General features: G+C 50.1%; 1 protein-coding gene across 1 annotated transcript in view; it reads left to right on the top strand.

Moving 5' to 3' along the window:
- Nucleotides 1-17,862, top strand: part of LRRK1 (leucine rich repeat kinase 1) — a gene marked incomplete at its 5' end in the record, with an annotated part of 122,201 nt that extends 104,339 nt beyond the window's left edge. Inside the window, 9 exons of the mRNA XM_080913828.1 lie at nucleotides 1,740-1,937; nucleotides 3,587-3,864; nucleotides 5,751-5,945; nucleotides 6,923-7,074; nucleotides 9,862-9,979; nucleotides 10,902-11,018; nucleotides 13,328-14,178; nucleotides 14,561-14,662; nucleotides 16,609-17,862. Coding sequence (XP_080769954.1) covers nucleotides 1,740-1,937; nucleotides 3,587-3,864; nucleotides 5,751-5,945; nucleotides 6,923-7,074; nucleotides 9,862-9,979; nucleotides 10,902-11,018; nucleotides 13,328-14,178; nucleotides 14,561-14,662; nucleotides 16,609-16,786 — 2,189 coding nt within the window. The 3' untranslated portion in view covers nucleotides 16,787-17,862. The remainder of the gene's footprint in view (nucleotides 1-1,739; nucleotides 1,938-3,586; nucleotides 3,865-5,750; nucleotides 5,946-6,922; nucleotides 7,075-9,861; nucleotides 9,980-10,901; nucleotides 11,019-13,327; nucleotides 14,179-14,560; nucleotides 14,663-16,608) is intronic.
- Nucleotides 17,863-18,102: the final 240 nt, after the last annotated feature.

Below are 18,102 nucleotides of genomic sequence, written 5' to 3'. Positions count from 1 at the left end.
GCTTCACATAGGCCTGTCTAGGAATCGGAAGTAGCCCGTGAGTTCCGAAAGCCAGCAGAGGTGACATTACTGGTCTGAGAGAAGACAGCATACTCACTAACTGGGATGGAGACAGAATCTCATCCACCCCAGAATGAAAAATAAATTCTTAATGGGCTAAAGAGTCACCGTGAGAGCAGGCCTTTCCGTTAGCAACTGAGTGGCCGATGCACTCCAGGCCTTGCACAGCCAGAGAGTTGATCAGAGTTGACCCCACCTTTAAAATCTGTGTGGGAAGGGATAGACACCCTGCCTAGTGGCTTCAGAGACAGACGATCCTGTGTGTGCTGCCCCAAGTGCAGCCTCCAGAGTCTCCTGCAGGCCGTCCTGTGGTGGATGCATGAATGTCAAAGACACAGTCCTGCTGTAGATCTGTCTCCTTTCATGTGACTGTCACAGGCCGATGTCTCGCTGGCTGCTAACAACGGTGGTTTTCACCTTCACTAGTCCTGGTTACTTAATAAGGAATAAGTAACCTGCAGTGCCCCTGAGGGTGGAGGGGAAGAGGCCTAATTACATTCCAGATAGTGCCTGGGCCAGGCTTTCAACTAAAGGGAATAAGGTCACTGGTACCTCCGAGTGAGTAGCTGCCAGGGCTGAGAGCTGTAAGGGCATCCTTTAAGCCCTGTGGCAGTTGTCCCTGAGGGAGCCTGAGGGAATCCAGGGAGTGCCCAACAACTGTCACAAATGACAAGGCCACATTAGCTCTTGAAAAAGGAAGAGTCTCTGTGTTGTCCTTTGCATATGGAAGACACAACCCAACTGTAGTGGCCTGAGGACCTCCCTCTGAGGTCTTTGAACACACAGCAGAAAAGAGTTTCAGGGCAAGTCAGTGAAGCAAAGTTAAGAAAGTTGTCTCTGTCTCTTTATGGAGACCCAGACGGTGCACATTGTGGATGTAAGTGGAGGCCAGCAGAGGGAAAAAAGAGACATGTTTAAAAAAAGGATACTAGCACCCATGTAAGATGTGGGTGTGGCCACTCAGGAAAGTCATCCCTTAAGTGCCTTAGAGAGTGTGTGTGTGTGTGTGTGTGTGTGTGTGTGTGTGTGTGAGAGAGAGAGAGAGAGAGAGAGAGAGAGAGAGAGAGAGAGAGAGAGAGAGAGATTTTTGTATCTGAAATTTTATAACTAGGTTCTAAAATTAAGCAAAGTTTTTAAGTACAAAACTATGATCACCTATTTCTCCCATCTTTAAGACTCTCCTTGATGAGGAAATTGCTGGGTTTTCCTGGGTGGTTGTTGAGGGTTGGTATAGAGAGAGGATATCTAGGTAGGTAAACTATAGTCTCCCTCTGCCTGTTCTGAGAGTTGGAGTGACTTTTTGTTTTTGATTCCCAGTCAGAGGAGGTAATCAGATGCCAAGTAAGGAGTTTCTTTCCTTCTGCTGTCCCCTTAATTTTCTCTGACTTGCTGTCCCGTCTTAGTCTCAGCCGCCCAATACCGCACAATGACCAAGTCCTGGGTCATCAGAATTGCAATCTTTCATACAGGGTGTACTTTCAAATATAAATCCATCCTACCTAACCCAAATCCCTGTAATGCAAAGCTAAGTATGGCAGACCCCCCCGTGTCATGTGACTCCCAGAAGGCAACCAACCTGGCCTAGACCTGGGTCTACCTTGCCTTAGGTCCAGCGGGGAGACTGTGCCCTGCACCTGCAATTCTTCCTAGATAGCTGATGGCCTTGCTTTGTCCTGCAGACACCATGCTGAGGCACCTGAGAGCCATGGACGCCATGAAGAACTTCTCGGATTTCCGTCAGGAGGCCAGCATGTTGCATGCCTTACAGCACCCCTGTATCGTGTCTCTCATTGGCATCAGTATCCACCCTCTCTGCTTTGCCCTGGAGCTCGCCCCACTGGGCAGCCTCAACACCGTGCTGTCTGAGAAAGCCAAAGGTACTGCACTCTGAGGACCTTCTACAGGGGCCAGCAGAGCCCTAGTGCAGGAGGACAGGGCCTTCCTCTCCTCTCACATGGCTGTCTTGCTTGCGAAAAAAACGAAAACAAAGCTATGGGTCGTTTCTTTGAGCCAAGTGCCTTATCAACTCCAAACATGGGACAGGGTGTGCTGAGGTAGCCCAAGAGTTCACACTTTGGGGTTAGACAGAAGTAAATCTCAAGTGTTATAAGGAAAGGAAAACAGCCCCAACTGGGAAGACACAGAGCCTCCAATGAGACAGTGCCGTTGACCCAAGAGACAGTAGCTGGTACCTTAAGCCCCATCTGCATCACTAAGTCCCCCTGTAACCACATCTGCACACTGAGCACCAGTTAATATGGCATGTGGGACCCCTTCTGCCGAATCTTATTCCTCAAAGAAACCTAAAGGGAATTCTGAAGAAGTGGGTAGCTATCCCCAAACTGATACCAGAAGTAGGGAGCTGGCTGCCTTCTCTAGGAAAGAACTGCTATTAAACCAGTCGCTTCTCAGCCTCAGTGAAAATGGGAGATTTAGGCACTGTCTGTATCTTTAGTTTACACTTGACCACAGGACTAGGTTGGCCTCAGATGGGTACCAGAAGGCTTGAATCCGTTAATAAAAACACGTGCAGTCCCACACATGGCCGGCCATGAGAGGATCCCTAAAGAATGAGCATTTCTCTCCTAAATGCATACTTCTTCACTTAAAGCTGTTCTCTGTCCCCTCTGGCATGAAGAAGAGCAAGGATGTATCTGGGGTATTTAGAGTATTAGGGGATGTGTTCGTCACTGTGTCACGGTGACAGTTTTCCATCACTGTGACAAAATGCCTGAGACAACGTATGAGAAGGAAAGGTTTGTTCTGGCTCATGGCTTTGCAGATTCCAGTCCGTGGTCAGTTGCCCCCTTGTTCTTTGGACCTGTCTTTTCTGGCACTTTATGATGGAGCCACAATGACAGGAAAGGTTGGCCATGTCATGTCAACTAAGAGGTCAAGGGGGGCGGTGTTAGAGTCCTAATGACTCCTTCGTAGGTATGTCCCCAATGACCTCACTTTCTTCCATGAAGCCTGTCTTAGTTGGAGCTTCTATTGCTAAAACACCATAACAAAAGCAGTGTGGAGAAGAAAGGGTTTATTTCAGCTTCTGGCTTGTGATACATCATCTTAAAGAAGTCAAGGCAGGAACCTAGAGACAGGAACTGAGGCAGAGGCCATGGAGGAGCATTGCTTGTGGGCTTGCTCAGCCTGCTCTCCTATACAACTCAGGAGCACCTGCTGGGGTAAAACTGCCTAGTGTGAGCTGCCCTCCTCCATCAATCATCAAAGAAAATGTACCACGGGTTTGCCCACAGGGCAGTGGGGAGGGGGTTCATTTTCTCAGGTGAGGTTCTGTCCTTCAAACTGACTCTAGCCCATGTCAAGTTGACATAAAACTAGTCAGCACAAGACCCTGATTTTTAAAGGTCCCATCGCCTCCCAGTAGTGCCTTACAAACCAACCCTGTAGCCCCATCCAAACCAAAGTAGGGGAGTCAAGGGAAGAATGAAAGACGGGGTCTAGAATGTTAATCTGATTCCATCTTAAAGATGATAGATTTGAACATAAATCCTGCTTTCTTTCCAAGATTCTTCCTTTATGCCCCTGGGGCACATGCTCACCCAAAAAATAGCCTACCAGATTGCCTCAGGCCTGGCCTATCTGCACAAGAAGAACATCATCTTCTGTGACCTCAAGTCAGACAACATCCTGGTGTGGTCGCTGAGCGTCAAGGAACACATCAACATCAAACTGTCAGACTACGGCATCTCGAGGCAGTCCTTCCATGAGGGGGCCCTGGGTGTGGAGGGCACCCCAGGTTACCAGGCTCCAGAGATCAGGCCTCGCATCGTGTACGATGAGAAGGTATCTGCCTGTCCCCACTGTCATTCACAAGCCCAGCCACACAGAGCAGGAGCCCAGGACAACTGAGAAGCCAGAGATGCAGTCCTGGAGCTCTGGGCTCACTTTCTCCATGGTGTTTTCCTCTCTCACTAAGGGGGATTCTGGTTCAGATTAGAAGCTACTGGGCCCTCATCTGCCTGTTTGTCAACAGATTGACTTCTTCTTAGCTTCAGAAGCACATTTTAGTTTGTGTATGTGTGCATATGTGTGTGAATGCAGGTATCTTTGCCTGTCCATCCACCTTAGTGTCTTCCTCGGTCACTCTTTACCTTATGTTTTGAAGCATGCTCTCTCGACAGACCTGGAGCCAGCTGACTGATTGACTGGGCTTGCTGGCCAATAAGCCTCTGGGATCCTCCTGTCTCCACCTCCCAGGGTTGGGATTCCGGGCACACACTGCTACTCCTGGCTTTTATATAGGTGCTGGGGATCCAAATATAGATCTTCATGCTTTCTCAGTGAGGACCTTACCCACTGAGCCATCTCTCTAGGTCGTGGCTTCAGACATAGCCACAGGAGTCCAGGATAGACATGTACCTGCACCTAAACCTCAGCTACCACACTTAAAGCACTGACTAGGGACTGAAGACCACCTTGCAGGGATACAGAATATAGTTCCGGGTACCACAAGGTACTGGTTAAGTGCCAAGCCAGGGGAGCTGAGTGCTAGAGAAATGAATGTGGCTTCCCAGGCAGCTGAACAGCCAACTGTGGCTGGGACGGGCTGAATCCAGGTATCTGCTCGGTAAACACAGGTCATGCCGGCCTGTTCTGTCACCTCCCCCTTGCCTGTAACTTACCTGTATTACACTTGTTTACTTATGTATTTATTTAGGGGGTGCCTGCGTGCAGAATAAAGCAGACAACTTGCAGGAGCTAGTTCTCTCCTTCTACCTTGTGAGCTCTGGGGATCGAACTTAGATCCTTGGGCTTAGCAGCAAGTGTCTTTACCAGCTGAGTCACTGTGTCACCTGCTCTCTCGTTTCTAATTATTGCGTTATTTCCACATGGGTCACGGACCTTGGGAATGACCTACGCATGCATGAGTCAGTTAACTCAGCAGCTGTGGCTGTTGCCCATGGTGGAAAAGGCAAGCCAAAGCAACAGAAACGAAAGATTCCTCAGCAGCAGGAGACTCAGACAAGGTGTTCACGGAACATAGAGGCTATGATAGAAACAGTCACATTAGGGCTGGAGAGATGGCTCAGCGGTTAAGAGCACTGACTGCTCTTCCAGAGGTCCCGAGTTCAATTCCCTGTAGCCACATGGTGGCGCATAACCATCTATAATGAGATCTGGTGTTCCCTTCTGGCCTGCAGGCATATATGCAGGCAGAGCACAGTGTAGATAATAAAAAACCCCCGCTGACTCCACCTCAGACATTCTCTTATGAAAGATGTTCCCTGACTTACATGAGGTCTGCACAACTCTTTCCTTACTGGATTTTTTAATGACAGTTAAAATGAGAAAACACATGAGACACTCCCTTTTTTATGAATTTCTTATACAACCCTCTGGGGTCTTGGCTTTGGAGCCCTTACTTGGCACCTGGTAGTTAACAGTTTCTGTGAATATGGCTATCATGAGGATGGACAAATAGACAGATGGGAGATACATCAATAATCTAGATAAAAGAAAGGATAAATGGACAGATCAATGGATAGGAAGATGGCGGTCAGAGGACTGTCTGAATGTTTGGACAGATCAGATAGGTAGATAAAATTGGTAGATGGAATGGGGAGAGCCTGTGTTTCCTGGTTGTGCCTTCCCATTCCTTCCTCGGGGCCAGCTTTCTAAGGTTGCTGGGCCCAGGCAGGAGACCTAACTTGGCTTGCCTTCCTGCCCAGGTAGATATGTTCTCCTATGGCATGGTGCTGTACGAGCTGCTGTCAGGACAGCGTCCTGCACTGGGCCACCACCAACTTCAGATTGTCAAGAAGTTGTCCAAGGGCATCCGCCCGGTTCTGGGGCAGCCGGAGGAAGTGCAGTTCCATAGACTCCAGGCGCTCATGATAGAGTGCTGGGACACAAAGCCGGAGAAGGTACACAGAACTGGGGGAGCCTGGGCTTGTCATGGTAGAGACTGTGGGACTCCAGTGCATGTGTGTGTGTGTGTGTGTGTGTGTGTGTGTGTGTGTGTGTGTGTGCTCACCCCACCCCTCACTAGGGACAACTGGTCAACTTTCTCTGTTTATCTCTTCCAGAGAGAGCTTTCGATCCTCTAATGTACCTAGTCTTGTGTGTGTGTGTGTGTGTGTGTGTGTATGTGTGTGTGTGTGTCCATCTGTCTGTTGGAAAGTTACCTTTCTTTTTATCTACAACATGTATATGCAGGACCAGAAGAATTTCAAATGTTGGGGTTTTTCAGATTTTTAGAATATTTACATGTTAGTTGAATATACCCAATCCAAAAAATTCAAACTCTAATAGGCTCTGAAATCTGGAACTTTTTGAGTTTCACTCAATTTATCTATCAAATGCATTGTGGTAATATAGTCCCCATCTAAAATCAGAGGGGAAGGTAACATATCCCTTTAGAAGGCTTGCTCAAGAGAAGCTGGAACTGTATTTATTTAAAATAGTTCCTCCTTGTTTGTTGTAAGAGGCCTCTAATATCAAATTTAGTACTTGTCTATCAAATCAGATAATTAATTAATACATTATGAATAGAATCTGAGAAAAATCCCTTTCAAAAACTATGACCCTGCACTTAAGGTAGGACACAACGGGCCTTTGACTCCACAGCAGCTGAGCCTATTACTGTGGCCACAATGACCCAGAGGCTATGAAGGGCTTTTATTATATATATATATATATATATATATATATATATATATATATATATATATATATATATATATATATATTTGAGTGTGTGTGGGTGTGGTTCTGAAGCCTTTTCAGACTTGTGTTAGTCTAATCCCAAGTGGGAGGAGTCACACATTCCCCTGGGTTGTGCCAGGTGGCCCTGTATGGGGGGACCACACAGCTATGCTCACTAGAGACCTCTCTCCCTCAGCGACCCCTGGCCCTGTCTGTGGTGAGCCAGATGAAAGACCCAACCTTCGCTACCTTCATGTACATGCTGCCCTGTGGGAAGCAGTCGGCCTTCTTCTCATCCCAGAGCCAGGAGTACACTGTGGTGTTCTGGGATGGAAAAGAGGAGTCCAGGTAATCTCTTCAGCCAGCCCTTCCCTACACACTGGGAACAGCGATGTGGGTGGGGTGTGTTACCGAGCAGACAGCATAATGCAAAGCCTGGTTGGAGTACATTCAAAAGAAAAGGAGGGTCAGGCGGTGGTGGCAGACACCTTTAATCCCAGCACATGGGAGACAGAGGCAGGCAGATCTTTGCGTTCAAGGCCAGCCTGGTCTACAGAGTGAGTTCCGGGACAGCCAGGGCTACACAGAGAAACCCTGCCTCAAAAAAGGAGAGACATGGTTGTGAAGCCAAGGAAGGCAAATAAAGGGTTGGGTGTGTTGGAAACCCAGTTTCAGGGAGAGAGTGAGAGTCTTGCTTCAAGATGAAGTTCGCCAAATTCTAGACACGGACATTAGATGGTACTGAAGATGGAAGGGTGAACAGACAATGGGGTGGGGTAAAGAAGTCAATGGACCAGAGCCAGAGGGAGGCAGGGGACTAGAGCTGAATAGAGGCAGGGGACTGGATTGTAAGGGACATCCTGTAATAACTGACTGAGGGCAGTCCCTTCAGCTTTCAGCTCTTTTTCATAATGGAGTGTCAGGAAGGAAGTGAGAATGGGGGGATGAGATATCTGAGAAGGAAAGAGAAAGTTCAAAATGGCTACCATGCTCTCGGGAGCCAAGATGTCTTCAGGGAAACATGGAGATCCACTGTGCGCTGCAAAGGAACCCACCCGTCTGGCTGTGTGACTTCTGCTCACTCCCACTCCTAAAGATGGCTGAAAACCCGTTTCACCAGGAAGGAGACAGGGAACAGGACTTGAGGGTCTTGCAAAGTGGCATGTAGAGAGAAGGCCGTAGGATCTGAGAGTAGGAAGAACACACAATGACCCTCGAAGGAACCCAGCTGGATTTGACTTGACCGAGTGAGTTGAAGAACTAGGAGAGGGTCAGGAGGCAGCTGATGCTCAGCATTTTGTGGCCAGAAGAGCAGTCGGCGCAGAAGACAAGAGGTCTGCTGTAGCGTGTCGGGAAGACTCACTGGAAGGGAGAAAGAACTCCAGAGACCCAGAGGCAGGGCTTGGGAAGGAGAGTGGCAAGAGATAGAATCTTCATGGAGTGGAAGTCTTGTGTGAAGGACTGTAGGGTTGTCCAGTGCATGCTATCCCTCCTGCCCTGGACACGAGAGCTTTGCAGGTCAGTGTAGTCCTCAGATGGTCACAGGCCTTGCGGTCTGAGAAAGACTTAGATGATGTGAGACTTTAATAGAGCGGGGTCATCAGAATGGGCTCTCAAGTTTGCATGGGTTCTAGGATCTTACGCTGTCTGTGGGACAGAGAGAGCGAGAGGGAGGGAGGAGGGGGGAGAAAGGGAGCGAGATGGGGGAGAGGAAGAGAGGTGGGGGAAGGGAGAGAGGGAGAGAGGGAGAAAGAGGGAGAGAGAAGGAAGAGAGAGGGAGGGAAGGAGGGAGAGAGAGAGGAGAGGAGAGAGGAAAGGAGAAGAGAAGAGAGGAGAAGAGAAGAGAAGAGAAGAGAAGAGAAGAGAAGAGAAGAGAAGAGAAGAGAAGAGAAGAGAAGAAAAGAGAAGAGAAGAAGATCCCCAGACTGATCTATGGAAGAGGAAAGCAGAAAACCAGGGCAACATGATGCCACTGTGGCTAGACTCAGGTCTTTTCTCTGTATTTTTTTTTCTTAAGCAAATGTATTTACAAAATCATTAAAGATTTTTTTTTTTGTTTTGTTCAGTACATAAGAGAAAAGTCTAAAATGAACAGTTGAAGAAAAGCTTAGTTTGCGAGTTTTGTGCCCATTTTTATCATCTGCAGCCATTGGGTGTCTGTCAGGGATGGGGAAACACACTGTGTGCTCTAGGGAGAGTAGCTAACCAACCAACCACCCCTCTGTGCTGCTTCCCTCCCTCCTCCATGCAGAGGACACTGGGGACAGGTGGAGGGGCAGTAGTGCTAGACACATCCGGGCCTGTGAGCCAAGAACCTGCTCTCCTCACTGAGCTGTTCTCAGAGCACCCAGGTTGGAGGCATGTTGTGGGCTCTGCCAGGTCAAGTGTGAACTTTGCATCTCTTAATTTTAGCCTGGGGCAGTCTCCTAGGCTCAAGAGGCAGCCTCTGTCCCTGTGATAGACAGACTCCAGTCACTGGGAGGACAGTGAGCAGTCCAGTGGAGGTGCCCTATGTCGTCACATTGGGGTGGTTGCCTGAACCTTTGGAGGTTACAAAAGGACAGGAGGCTGACTTGCAGTTGGAATGACCTTTCTCCTTCATGTCCAAGCCTCGCACATCAGGCAAACCCAGATGTGCCCAATGTCATGAAGTCAAGGAGTGCTGCAGGGTAGCAGACAATGTCCTTTGTGGCACTGTCAACAAAACAATTGACAGAAACAGCGAATGACTGATCCAGACTCGCTGTGTCCAGTCCCCACCGTCCTGGCCCCCTGCACTTTGGAGGAACAGCATGGTGGCAGAGGCTCTCCTTTGATTCTGGGAAGGCAAGATGCAGAGAGAGGAAATGAGAGAGACAAACAGAAGGTGGGGAGGGAGACTAGGGACCTGATATAACCTTCAAAGCCCTGCCACCAGTGTCCCACCCCCTCCAACTAGCCTTGCTTCCTGATGTTTCCAGAGCCTCACAAAACAGTGCCTACATCTGGGAACTACACCTTTAAAACATGAACCTGTGACATGAAGGGCCCTTCATACTTACATGATTACACCTGTCCCAAGGCCATTCCACCAGCCTGGGGAAAAAGGTGGCCCCTGGCTATCTGCAACTGACCACATGTTGTTGCCAACCACAGGAATTACACAGTGGTCAACACAGAGAAGGGTCTTCTGGAAGTACAGAGGATGGCCTGTCCTGGGATGAAGCTAAGCTGTCAGCTCAAGGTCCAGAGCTCAGTGTGGATCGCCACCGAGGTAACTGCGGGGCCAGTGTCAGGTGGGATGTTAGAGGGGTACAGTTCCCAGGGGGACAAGCTCTGTAAAACTACAAGATGTCAAGGTCAACTTGACTATCGGGTAGCCCCAGCCTGTCCCTGAGTGATCCCTAAAACAATGTCATCGGTCCTGTAAGGTGAGTCACCAGGACAATCATTGCTGGCTCCTGCTTATCACCAGCTGGAAGCTAGAATTCAGGGTAGTAAGAGTAGGTCAAAGCTCTCAGCAGGAGAAACTAGGTATGTTGATGGCACGCTGTGTTTCCTCGTGATACTGTGAGGGCCACGGAGCATAGCTCTGAGGATCTTCTGTCTTGTGAGAAACCCAAACGCTGCCTCAGATGAGCTGCTCCAGGGCTATGAGGAAAGAAAGTATCCTATCACAATCCTTCCACATGGCTGTTTAGAAGTATATAGGTGTCCCCCAAAACCCATGGATACCCATGGAACTAGAGCCTTGAGAATCAAGAATCTGTTTTTAGAGACTGCACAGAGAGATCTCTAAGAAGGCCTATCCCAATATAATTCTTTGTAGCAACAACAAATTCACTAAAAATGTTTAAAGGCGATGGGCAGAGGGCAGAGGAGGTGACTCCATATACACCCAAGAGGGGTGCAGGGACTCTGACCGTGGCACACTGTCACTGTATTGTGACCCCACTTTGCTCATGCATAGCCGACATAAGTTTCTGAGATGTTCTGTCTCCCACTCCTTAGGATCCGCTATGAGTTAACTTTCTGCCAGACTTTCTTTTCCAAACAAAAGAGCAGATATAAGTTAGCAAGAGAAATTCTGCCTTCTTAAGCTACCAAAGGGGATTCCCCAGGCTGAAAGCATCTTAATAGGACATGCCAGTCACTTCCTTATGTGGTTCTTACAGTGAGCTTGTCTGCTTTTGCAGGACCAGAAAATCTATATCTACAGCCTTAAGGGTATGTGCCCATTAAGCATGCCCCAACAGGCGCTGGACACCCCTGCTGTCGTCACCTGTTTCTTGGCAGTTCCTGTTATTAAAAAGGTGAGGTGTGGAGAGAGACATGTTCAGGTCTGTCACCAAGTGTGGGAGAATCTCCTTGCTGGGAACGATGGATTGAACTGGGGACAGTGGAGTCACACCTTTTTGGGCCACCATGCCCAGGCCACAACCAGCTTTAGAGACATAGGTGACCATCCGTGAGCAAATGCCAGAACCTCTGGCTTAGATGGGGCTCATACTGGTGCAGATGATGAAGTAAGCCATTGCCTTCTCCTGATAAAGGTCTCAGGAACCTCTCCCATGCCCTGTCCACTGTCTTTTCTGATAGGCTCAGGTGATTCCCTTTTGCCTGTCTCTGCCTCCTCTCAAACACTCACTTTCCTTCCCAGACCTCAGGCCTTTGCCCAGCCTTGCCCAGCAGACCTTGCCCTCACACTCCTAACACCACCCACTCAGTGCAGTCCCCAGCCCCGGCCCCACATCTTGGCATGGGATCTCATCTTCGCACTGAGGCTGGCAAGGCCATCACTTGTCTGTCCCCAGCCCTTCTCCAAACAGTAGACATAGAAGCTTCACCTTCTCTTCTAGTGAAATGTCAGGATGCAGAACAACGCCCCCACCCCAGAAGTTGGCTGGCACTGCTTGCTCTCCCCAAGCTCTGCTTCCTTCCCTGGGTCCAGTCAGGTCACAAGGGACCTGCAGATGCAGTGGGTGCCTTCCACCAGTACCTAAGCAGCACGTCCTAGCACATCTTTTTAAAATGTGCTGAGGGCCCTTATGTGATCCCCATTTGTCCATCCTAAAGGGGAGTGACAATAGTAATGGAATAGGTCTCTGAACCTATGAATCCCAGAGTTCTAGGCTGGATACTTGGAAGCTATGACTTCTTACATCACCAAACCTGTGAGATCTTCTCTACCCAGATCTAGTTTCATTGCTTTATAAAAGGAAAAAGAAGAGACAGAAAATAGGTATGAAATGAACCTTACAGTCATTTATGATTATAGCCCCAGGGGCAGCCTAGGCAGCCCCTACACCAGAGGGCGGGAGAACTGGGCACAAAGCATTATTGAAGCCCCCTCCCCCTGCGAAGGCCAGAGCCCCAGCCAGGGCGTACCTCCTGCTGGAGCAGGGAAAATAAAGCCAACTCTGTGTGAGCCTCCTGAGCACGGTACCTACCCTGTGGAGGTTGTCCTGTGGAGGCCACACAGGGTAGACTGTGCGTGCATGCTTGCACAAGCATGCTCACATCCCGCCGAACGTGGTGTTCCCCACGCCGGCCAGAAAAGCCAGGATCCAGAAAGACTTATGGCCTGTTTGCTCTGGCTGCTCTATTGACCTAAGTCCTGAAGATGGATTTTGAGAAACTTTCCTAGGGCTCCTTATTGTGGATGCTATGTGAGAGGTCACTCAGTCCACTACCCTGAACTGCCTGGCTCACTCTACACAGGCACCCTGCCCCCTAACAAGGTGGCTTTCTACCATTACCCCTGGCTAGAACAAGGCTAGATCCTGTCCTGAACTCTGACTTTGTTCTGTGGTCCTTTCCCTGACCCACTGTGCTGCACTCTTCTCTGCCCTGCCGAGGGAAGCCTGCATTTGGCTTTTTACCTAGAACTGTGGGTTTAGTCTAGTAACCTCTGGCGGGTGGCTACAGAGCAAATCTTGCTTCGTGGTAAGTCAAACTCAGTAACGTTAGATCAGGCTCTTCAGAGTGTGGATGCAGGCACACGGGGCCAAGACGTGCCCTTGGAAGAGCTAAGTTAGAAGTTCTTTCTTCCAGAGACATATACTGTCTACCTGATGGAAAGAATAGAATCCAGGGCCACTTAGCCCTTTCCTATACCAGTGCAGTGTCCAGGTGACAGTGGTGGGCACAGAGACCTAGCCCCTGCCTTTCTGAAGCTCTCCATCTTGCAGAAAATGAACAGAACTCATGCCTACAACAGGTATCATATTAACAATCTGCCTAGCTTAGGGAGAGCATTCCACCCTGCCTTTCATGAGGCCTTCATGGAATCCAGGGAAGGTAGCTCTCTGCAGAGAGACCAGTGCCAGGCGGTAGAACACTTGCTTGGTGCCCTCGGCACTGTGGGCACGGTTCTCCCTGGCTCACCTCTTGCCTTACAGCACCAGTGATGGGCATGGCTCTGCTGGGGCAAGGCTACATCCTCTCTGGACACAGTCCTGAGAGCCCCTGAGCAGACCAAGATTTCAAAAGCTTTACATCTCTGGGGCACTAAGGGAGAGCAGGTGACCACCTGAGACTCACACAGAGATGAGTCTGGTACCTGTGGTCTCTCTTCAAATGTGTGAGCATCGTACGTCTCTGTCCCTTCCCCCTCCCCCAGAACTCCTTTCTGGTGCTGGCAGGCCTGGCTGATGGACTCGTGGCTGTGTTCCCTGTGGCACGGGGCACCCCAAAAGAAAGCTGCTCCTACCTGTGCTCACACACAGCTAATCGGTCCAAGTTCTGCATCCCAGACGAAGACCCACGGCAGAACCCATACCCGGTGAGCGCAATGGAAGTGGTCAACAGTGGTTCTGAGGTCTGGTACAGCAATGGGCCAGGCCTCCTCATCATTGACTGCACAGTTCTGGACATCAACAGGCGGCTGGAGCCCTATGCAGCCCCATCCACGGTCACATCACTTGTGTGCAGCTCAGACTGCAGAGGGGAAGAAATGGTGTGGTGCCTCGACGACAAGTTCAATTCCTTAGTGGTGTACCATTCGGCTACCTACCAGCTATGTGCCCGGTACTTCTGTGGGGACCCCAATCCTCTCAGGGACACGTTTTCTGTGCAGCCCTCAGTCCCAGAAACCCTAGGCCATCACATAACCACCTCAAAGGAGCCCGAGGAAGAGTGCATCGCAGACGTGAGCATCATGTACAGTGAGGAGCTCGGCATGCAGATCCTCACACATCAGGACTCGCTCACTGACTACTGCTCCATGTCCTCATATTCTTCGTCCTCGCCCCACCGAGACCCCAGATCCCCTTCCAGTCTGCCCAGCTCCCTCACCAGCTATTCCAGTGTGCCTTTCTCTGCCAATTATGAGGACCCAGACAGGCTGCAGGAGCCCAGTGTCACCTCGGACAGAACCGAGCATGACCTGGGTCCCATGGATGGGGAGACTTTCAGCCAACACCTGCAGGCGGTGAAGGTGCTTGCTGTCAAAGACCTCATCTGGGTCCCAAGGTAAGTTTTAGAAGCACCGTACCTAAGCAGCCCATGTTCTCGCTTTGGGGCTGGGGTGAATGGAACCCATGGCTTCCTTTAAAATTATCTATCTAAACGGCTCTGCTGAGCAGGCTTTGCCATTCAGTTTCAGAACTGGGAGTGATCTCTCCAGTAAATCTAAGAAAACATATCTCATCTGCCCACCAGAAAGCTCAAGGTGCCCCAAAACAGTAGCCACACTCAGGTTTCCTATGGGGGAAGGTCCTCTTCTGCATCATCCACTGACAATCCCTTCCCCAAAACTTCTGGCTCCTTACCTACTAGTTCGCTTGCCCTATGCCCACTGGAGAGTACAGCTTCCTGAGCCAACTCCTCCCCTGTCTTGGTTTTTGTTCCTTAGACATGGCGGAGATATCATCGTTATCGGCCTGGAGAAGAATTCAGGTGCCCAGCGGGGTAGAGTCATTGCTGTTTTAAAAGCCAGAGAACTCAATGCACATGGGTAAGACTGAGAACCATTCTGTAGGACTGGAGGGAGGGGCGTGGGGAACCTTGGGGCTCACTAACATGTCCACTAGACAGCACGGCAGCTTTGCTGGCCCCTGGGTTCCCACAGATAAACCTCTGATAAGTCCACCAGTGTGGCCACAGAGCAAAACAGAAGCAAAGTGGGGTCCTCCAGGCAGCTCCTTAGGGTTCAGCATGACAGCTGAATAGAGCATCAACCACTGGCCAAGGATATCTACATCTAGTGTACCCATGGATCAAGTACACTGCCAAAGGTGTATCTCCAGGGCCAGAGTCAGCTGTGATTGAAACAAAAGTTCCTCCAATTGGTTCACTGTCCTTCCTACCAAACAGGAGAGGTCCCCCCTCCCAATGTAAGGAAACCCATTAGCCCATGAAGCACCAGACAAGGCCAGGTGACATGGTCCCATTCTGCAGTTCCTGTCTCTGAGCCTGGGAGTGTGACTCGGTGCTAATCTACAGCATGTACCACTAGGAGACAGTCACTGCCGTGAGGATGCCAGTTCCGGGCACAGGCTTCATGGCCAGGGAGATGGAGCCTGGTATTAAGCTAGAGTTCTTGGTAGTGTATACCCCTCACCCTGACGCTTCTCATGAAAGGCCCTGAAGCCAAACATGCGTGCAGTATTTCACATCATAGCAGACCCACTGGCCACACACACTGACATTCGTCCTTGAGCAAAGGTCTTTATTCATCTTCACTATCATCACACAGTCCCTTTCTGCCCAAAGCAGGACAGTCAGTGACAAGCAGCCAGTCATTCATGCTATACCCAGTCCTTGGCCTGCTAGCACTGAGCTTTCTCAGTGAGCCCTGGGGCAATGGATCTTCTCTGTGACCAATTCTAGAAATTGGATCAGGCTTAGCTCCTGAACCCTGGCTGACCTGGTATAAGGAAGCTTTGTGTCAAAGTAGTTCCCAGCTTCCAAGCTGGGCTTCTGGAAACAAATGTCCTCAGAACCCAGTTGGTTGACCTTGGCAACTGTACAGGTGTCCTTTTCTAGTCATCTATCCAGAGACGGGTTTGATCAAGAGGCAGGCACATTTGCCAGAGGAGAAAGGCCTGAGTTGGCCATCTGAGAAAGACCAGAGACTTTGACGGAGAGCTTTCATGTGCAGTGGGGCTCTGTCACTGAGCATAGGAGGAGGAAGTACAACCAGGCCCAGAGATGGACCACCAGTCTGGCAGAGAGACAAAAAGGATGCAGGAAGCCATCTGTTGTGACCTCAGCAGAATTATGCTGTGCACACACAGACCATGCAAAACGGTTCACAGCCTCCCCCCGCCCCAAAAAAAGTAAACAGTGATAGCTTTGAGATGGCAGATTGTCTGTCTAAAGTTATGCCTCTGAACTTCCCGAGTTCTTGGGAGACAGAATGGGAGGAGCCTGCCACAAGGACACTCATGGGTCACTCTTGGGTTTTCATGGTGTGCCGGCAGAGGTCCCAGGACAGTGGGTGGGGCTTGATTCCCTCCTGCTTTTACATGTGTCCCAGAGATGAGGTCATCACTTGCCTCAGAGGGAGGCAAGCCCCTTTTCCCACCGAGCCATTCCCCTGACCTTCATGTTCTTGAACAGCAATATCCAGTTGGTGGTTCATTCTAGGCACCGGAATTCCACAGAGAGGCTCGGGTGATACCTCATCAGTCGATGGTCTTCCAGAGCATTTTTCTGCAGCCAGTGCTTATAAAAGTATATGGATGTCCTTGGCCTTTTAGGTACATCACAAGGTCTCACCTCATAGGCCAGACTACCCAAGGAGAATCTGAACCTTCAAGTACATTCCAGAGCCAGGCTGAGCTGTTTGTGACACCCTCTTAGTGACTCCACCCCCTTCCAGGATAGACAGGAAGAGGGAGGCCCCACCCTGACCTAGTGAGGACTCCTGTTGGTGATCTCACACCCGTCTCTCTGCAGGGTCCTGGTGGATGCAGCCGTGGTGGCAAAGGACACCGTAGTGTGTGGCTTTGCAAAGGAAAACACAGAGTGGAGCCTGGCTGTCTGGAGGGGCTGGGGAGCCAGGGAGTTTGACATCTTCTACCAGTCCTATGAGGAGCTGGGCCGGCTGGAGGCATGTCCTCGCAAGAGAAGGTAATGCCTGTGGAAGGGCCTCTGCGAGGAGCCAGCAGGTCCAAGCCGCTGCCTGACCCTTCCGATACAGCCCTCCCCGGACACGGAAGGGCTGAGAAGCTAGGAGCTACTGGTAGTTTGGGAGTTCTCAGGTTCTATGGGGAAAGTTACCAGCCCCTGGGAAGCCACAGGGTCTGGCTGAGAGCGGCCTCCTCTTACCTCTTCCATAGGCTTCCAGGAGCCAGGGAGAGTGACCCCTCTCCAAGCCTTCCTGGCATAACGAATGGGCCTGTCCATTTGTATCACCAGGCCTCAGATGGAATTACACTACAGAGTCTTGGTTGAGGAGCAGTTCAGGGTAAGGTGGGAGGAGGCCTGTGACCCCGGCCCTCCTTCCCCAAAGACCGGAGTCTTTCAGCCTGTTTCACAAGGCTCTGAATCCCTAGAGTGTGGGGCCCAGCTTGATCAAGCCGAGATCGAATCTCCAGCTTGGCAAAGACTGCATATGGGAAACCCCAGAAGGACCCTGAGCAGGCAGCATTGCCCAATAGTGGGGATGAATGGGCTCCTTCAAGCGTCATGGCTGGAAAGCCCAGTGGGAGGGTCCCAACTCCCCCTTTACATTCTTCTCCCCCGACAAAAGGAAGGAGAAACCCAATCGTCAGTCCTGGAGAAAGGGCCTGTGTTTATGGCTTGGTAAAATAAACTTGGACACAGCTGGAGCACATGCCCTGTTTGTTTGCACATCATAATCTTGTTTATCACTTTAACAAATTAAGTAATATCTCAGCGGTTAGGGCTGGTTGTGAAATCCCATCGTATGGGACTTATACTGAATTATGTATTTGCCAAACATTTACTGCCCACGTGGACAGCAGATGAAGAAAAGCCAAGTTGTTAACAGGGTGTATGGGCACCGCAGGGAACAGTTTATAAATCGTGGGCACATGTGTGCAAACACGCCCACGTCTTTGCCAAGTGTCAACCTTAGGGGATGCCTAACCTGGAACTTACATTTGAATGTGAGATTGTACTTGGCTCGTGTTACTGAACCTTTTCTAGAATTAAATTATAAAAGGATGTGCTGGGGAGTGCAAGCTGGTGGGCCTCATGTTATCTGAAAATAAACAGACTTAGATGAAACCATGGCCTTTGTCTTTTGAGGGCGACACATAGACTCTAGCCTTCCCAGATCCCCTTGCTGGCCCAGGGTAGACATGGGCCACCCGTCTCAGCCCACTGCTGGGTGTTCCTGGCTGCCCTGTAGACATTCCCATGGGCAGATGATTCCCTGTTGGCGAAGCCCTGGAAAACGCTAGCTCCTCCCTTTCTTTTGTGAGT

Source organism: Micromys minutus (assembly GCF_963924665.1).
Source record: "Micromys minutus genome assembly, chromosome: 3".
Lineage (NCBI taxonomy): Eukaryota > Metazoa > Chordata > Mammalia > Rodentia > Muridae > Micromys > Micromys minutus.
This window is presented reverse-complemented; position numbering and strand designations above follow the sequence as displayed.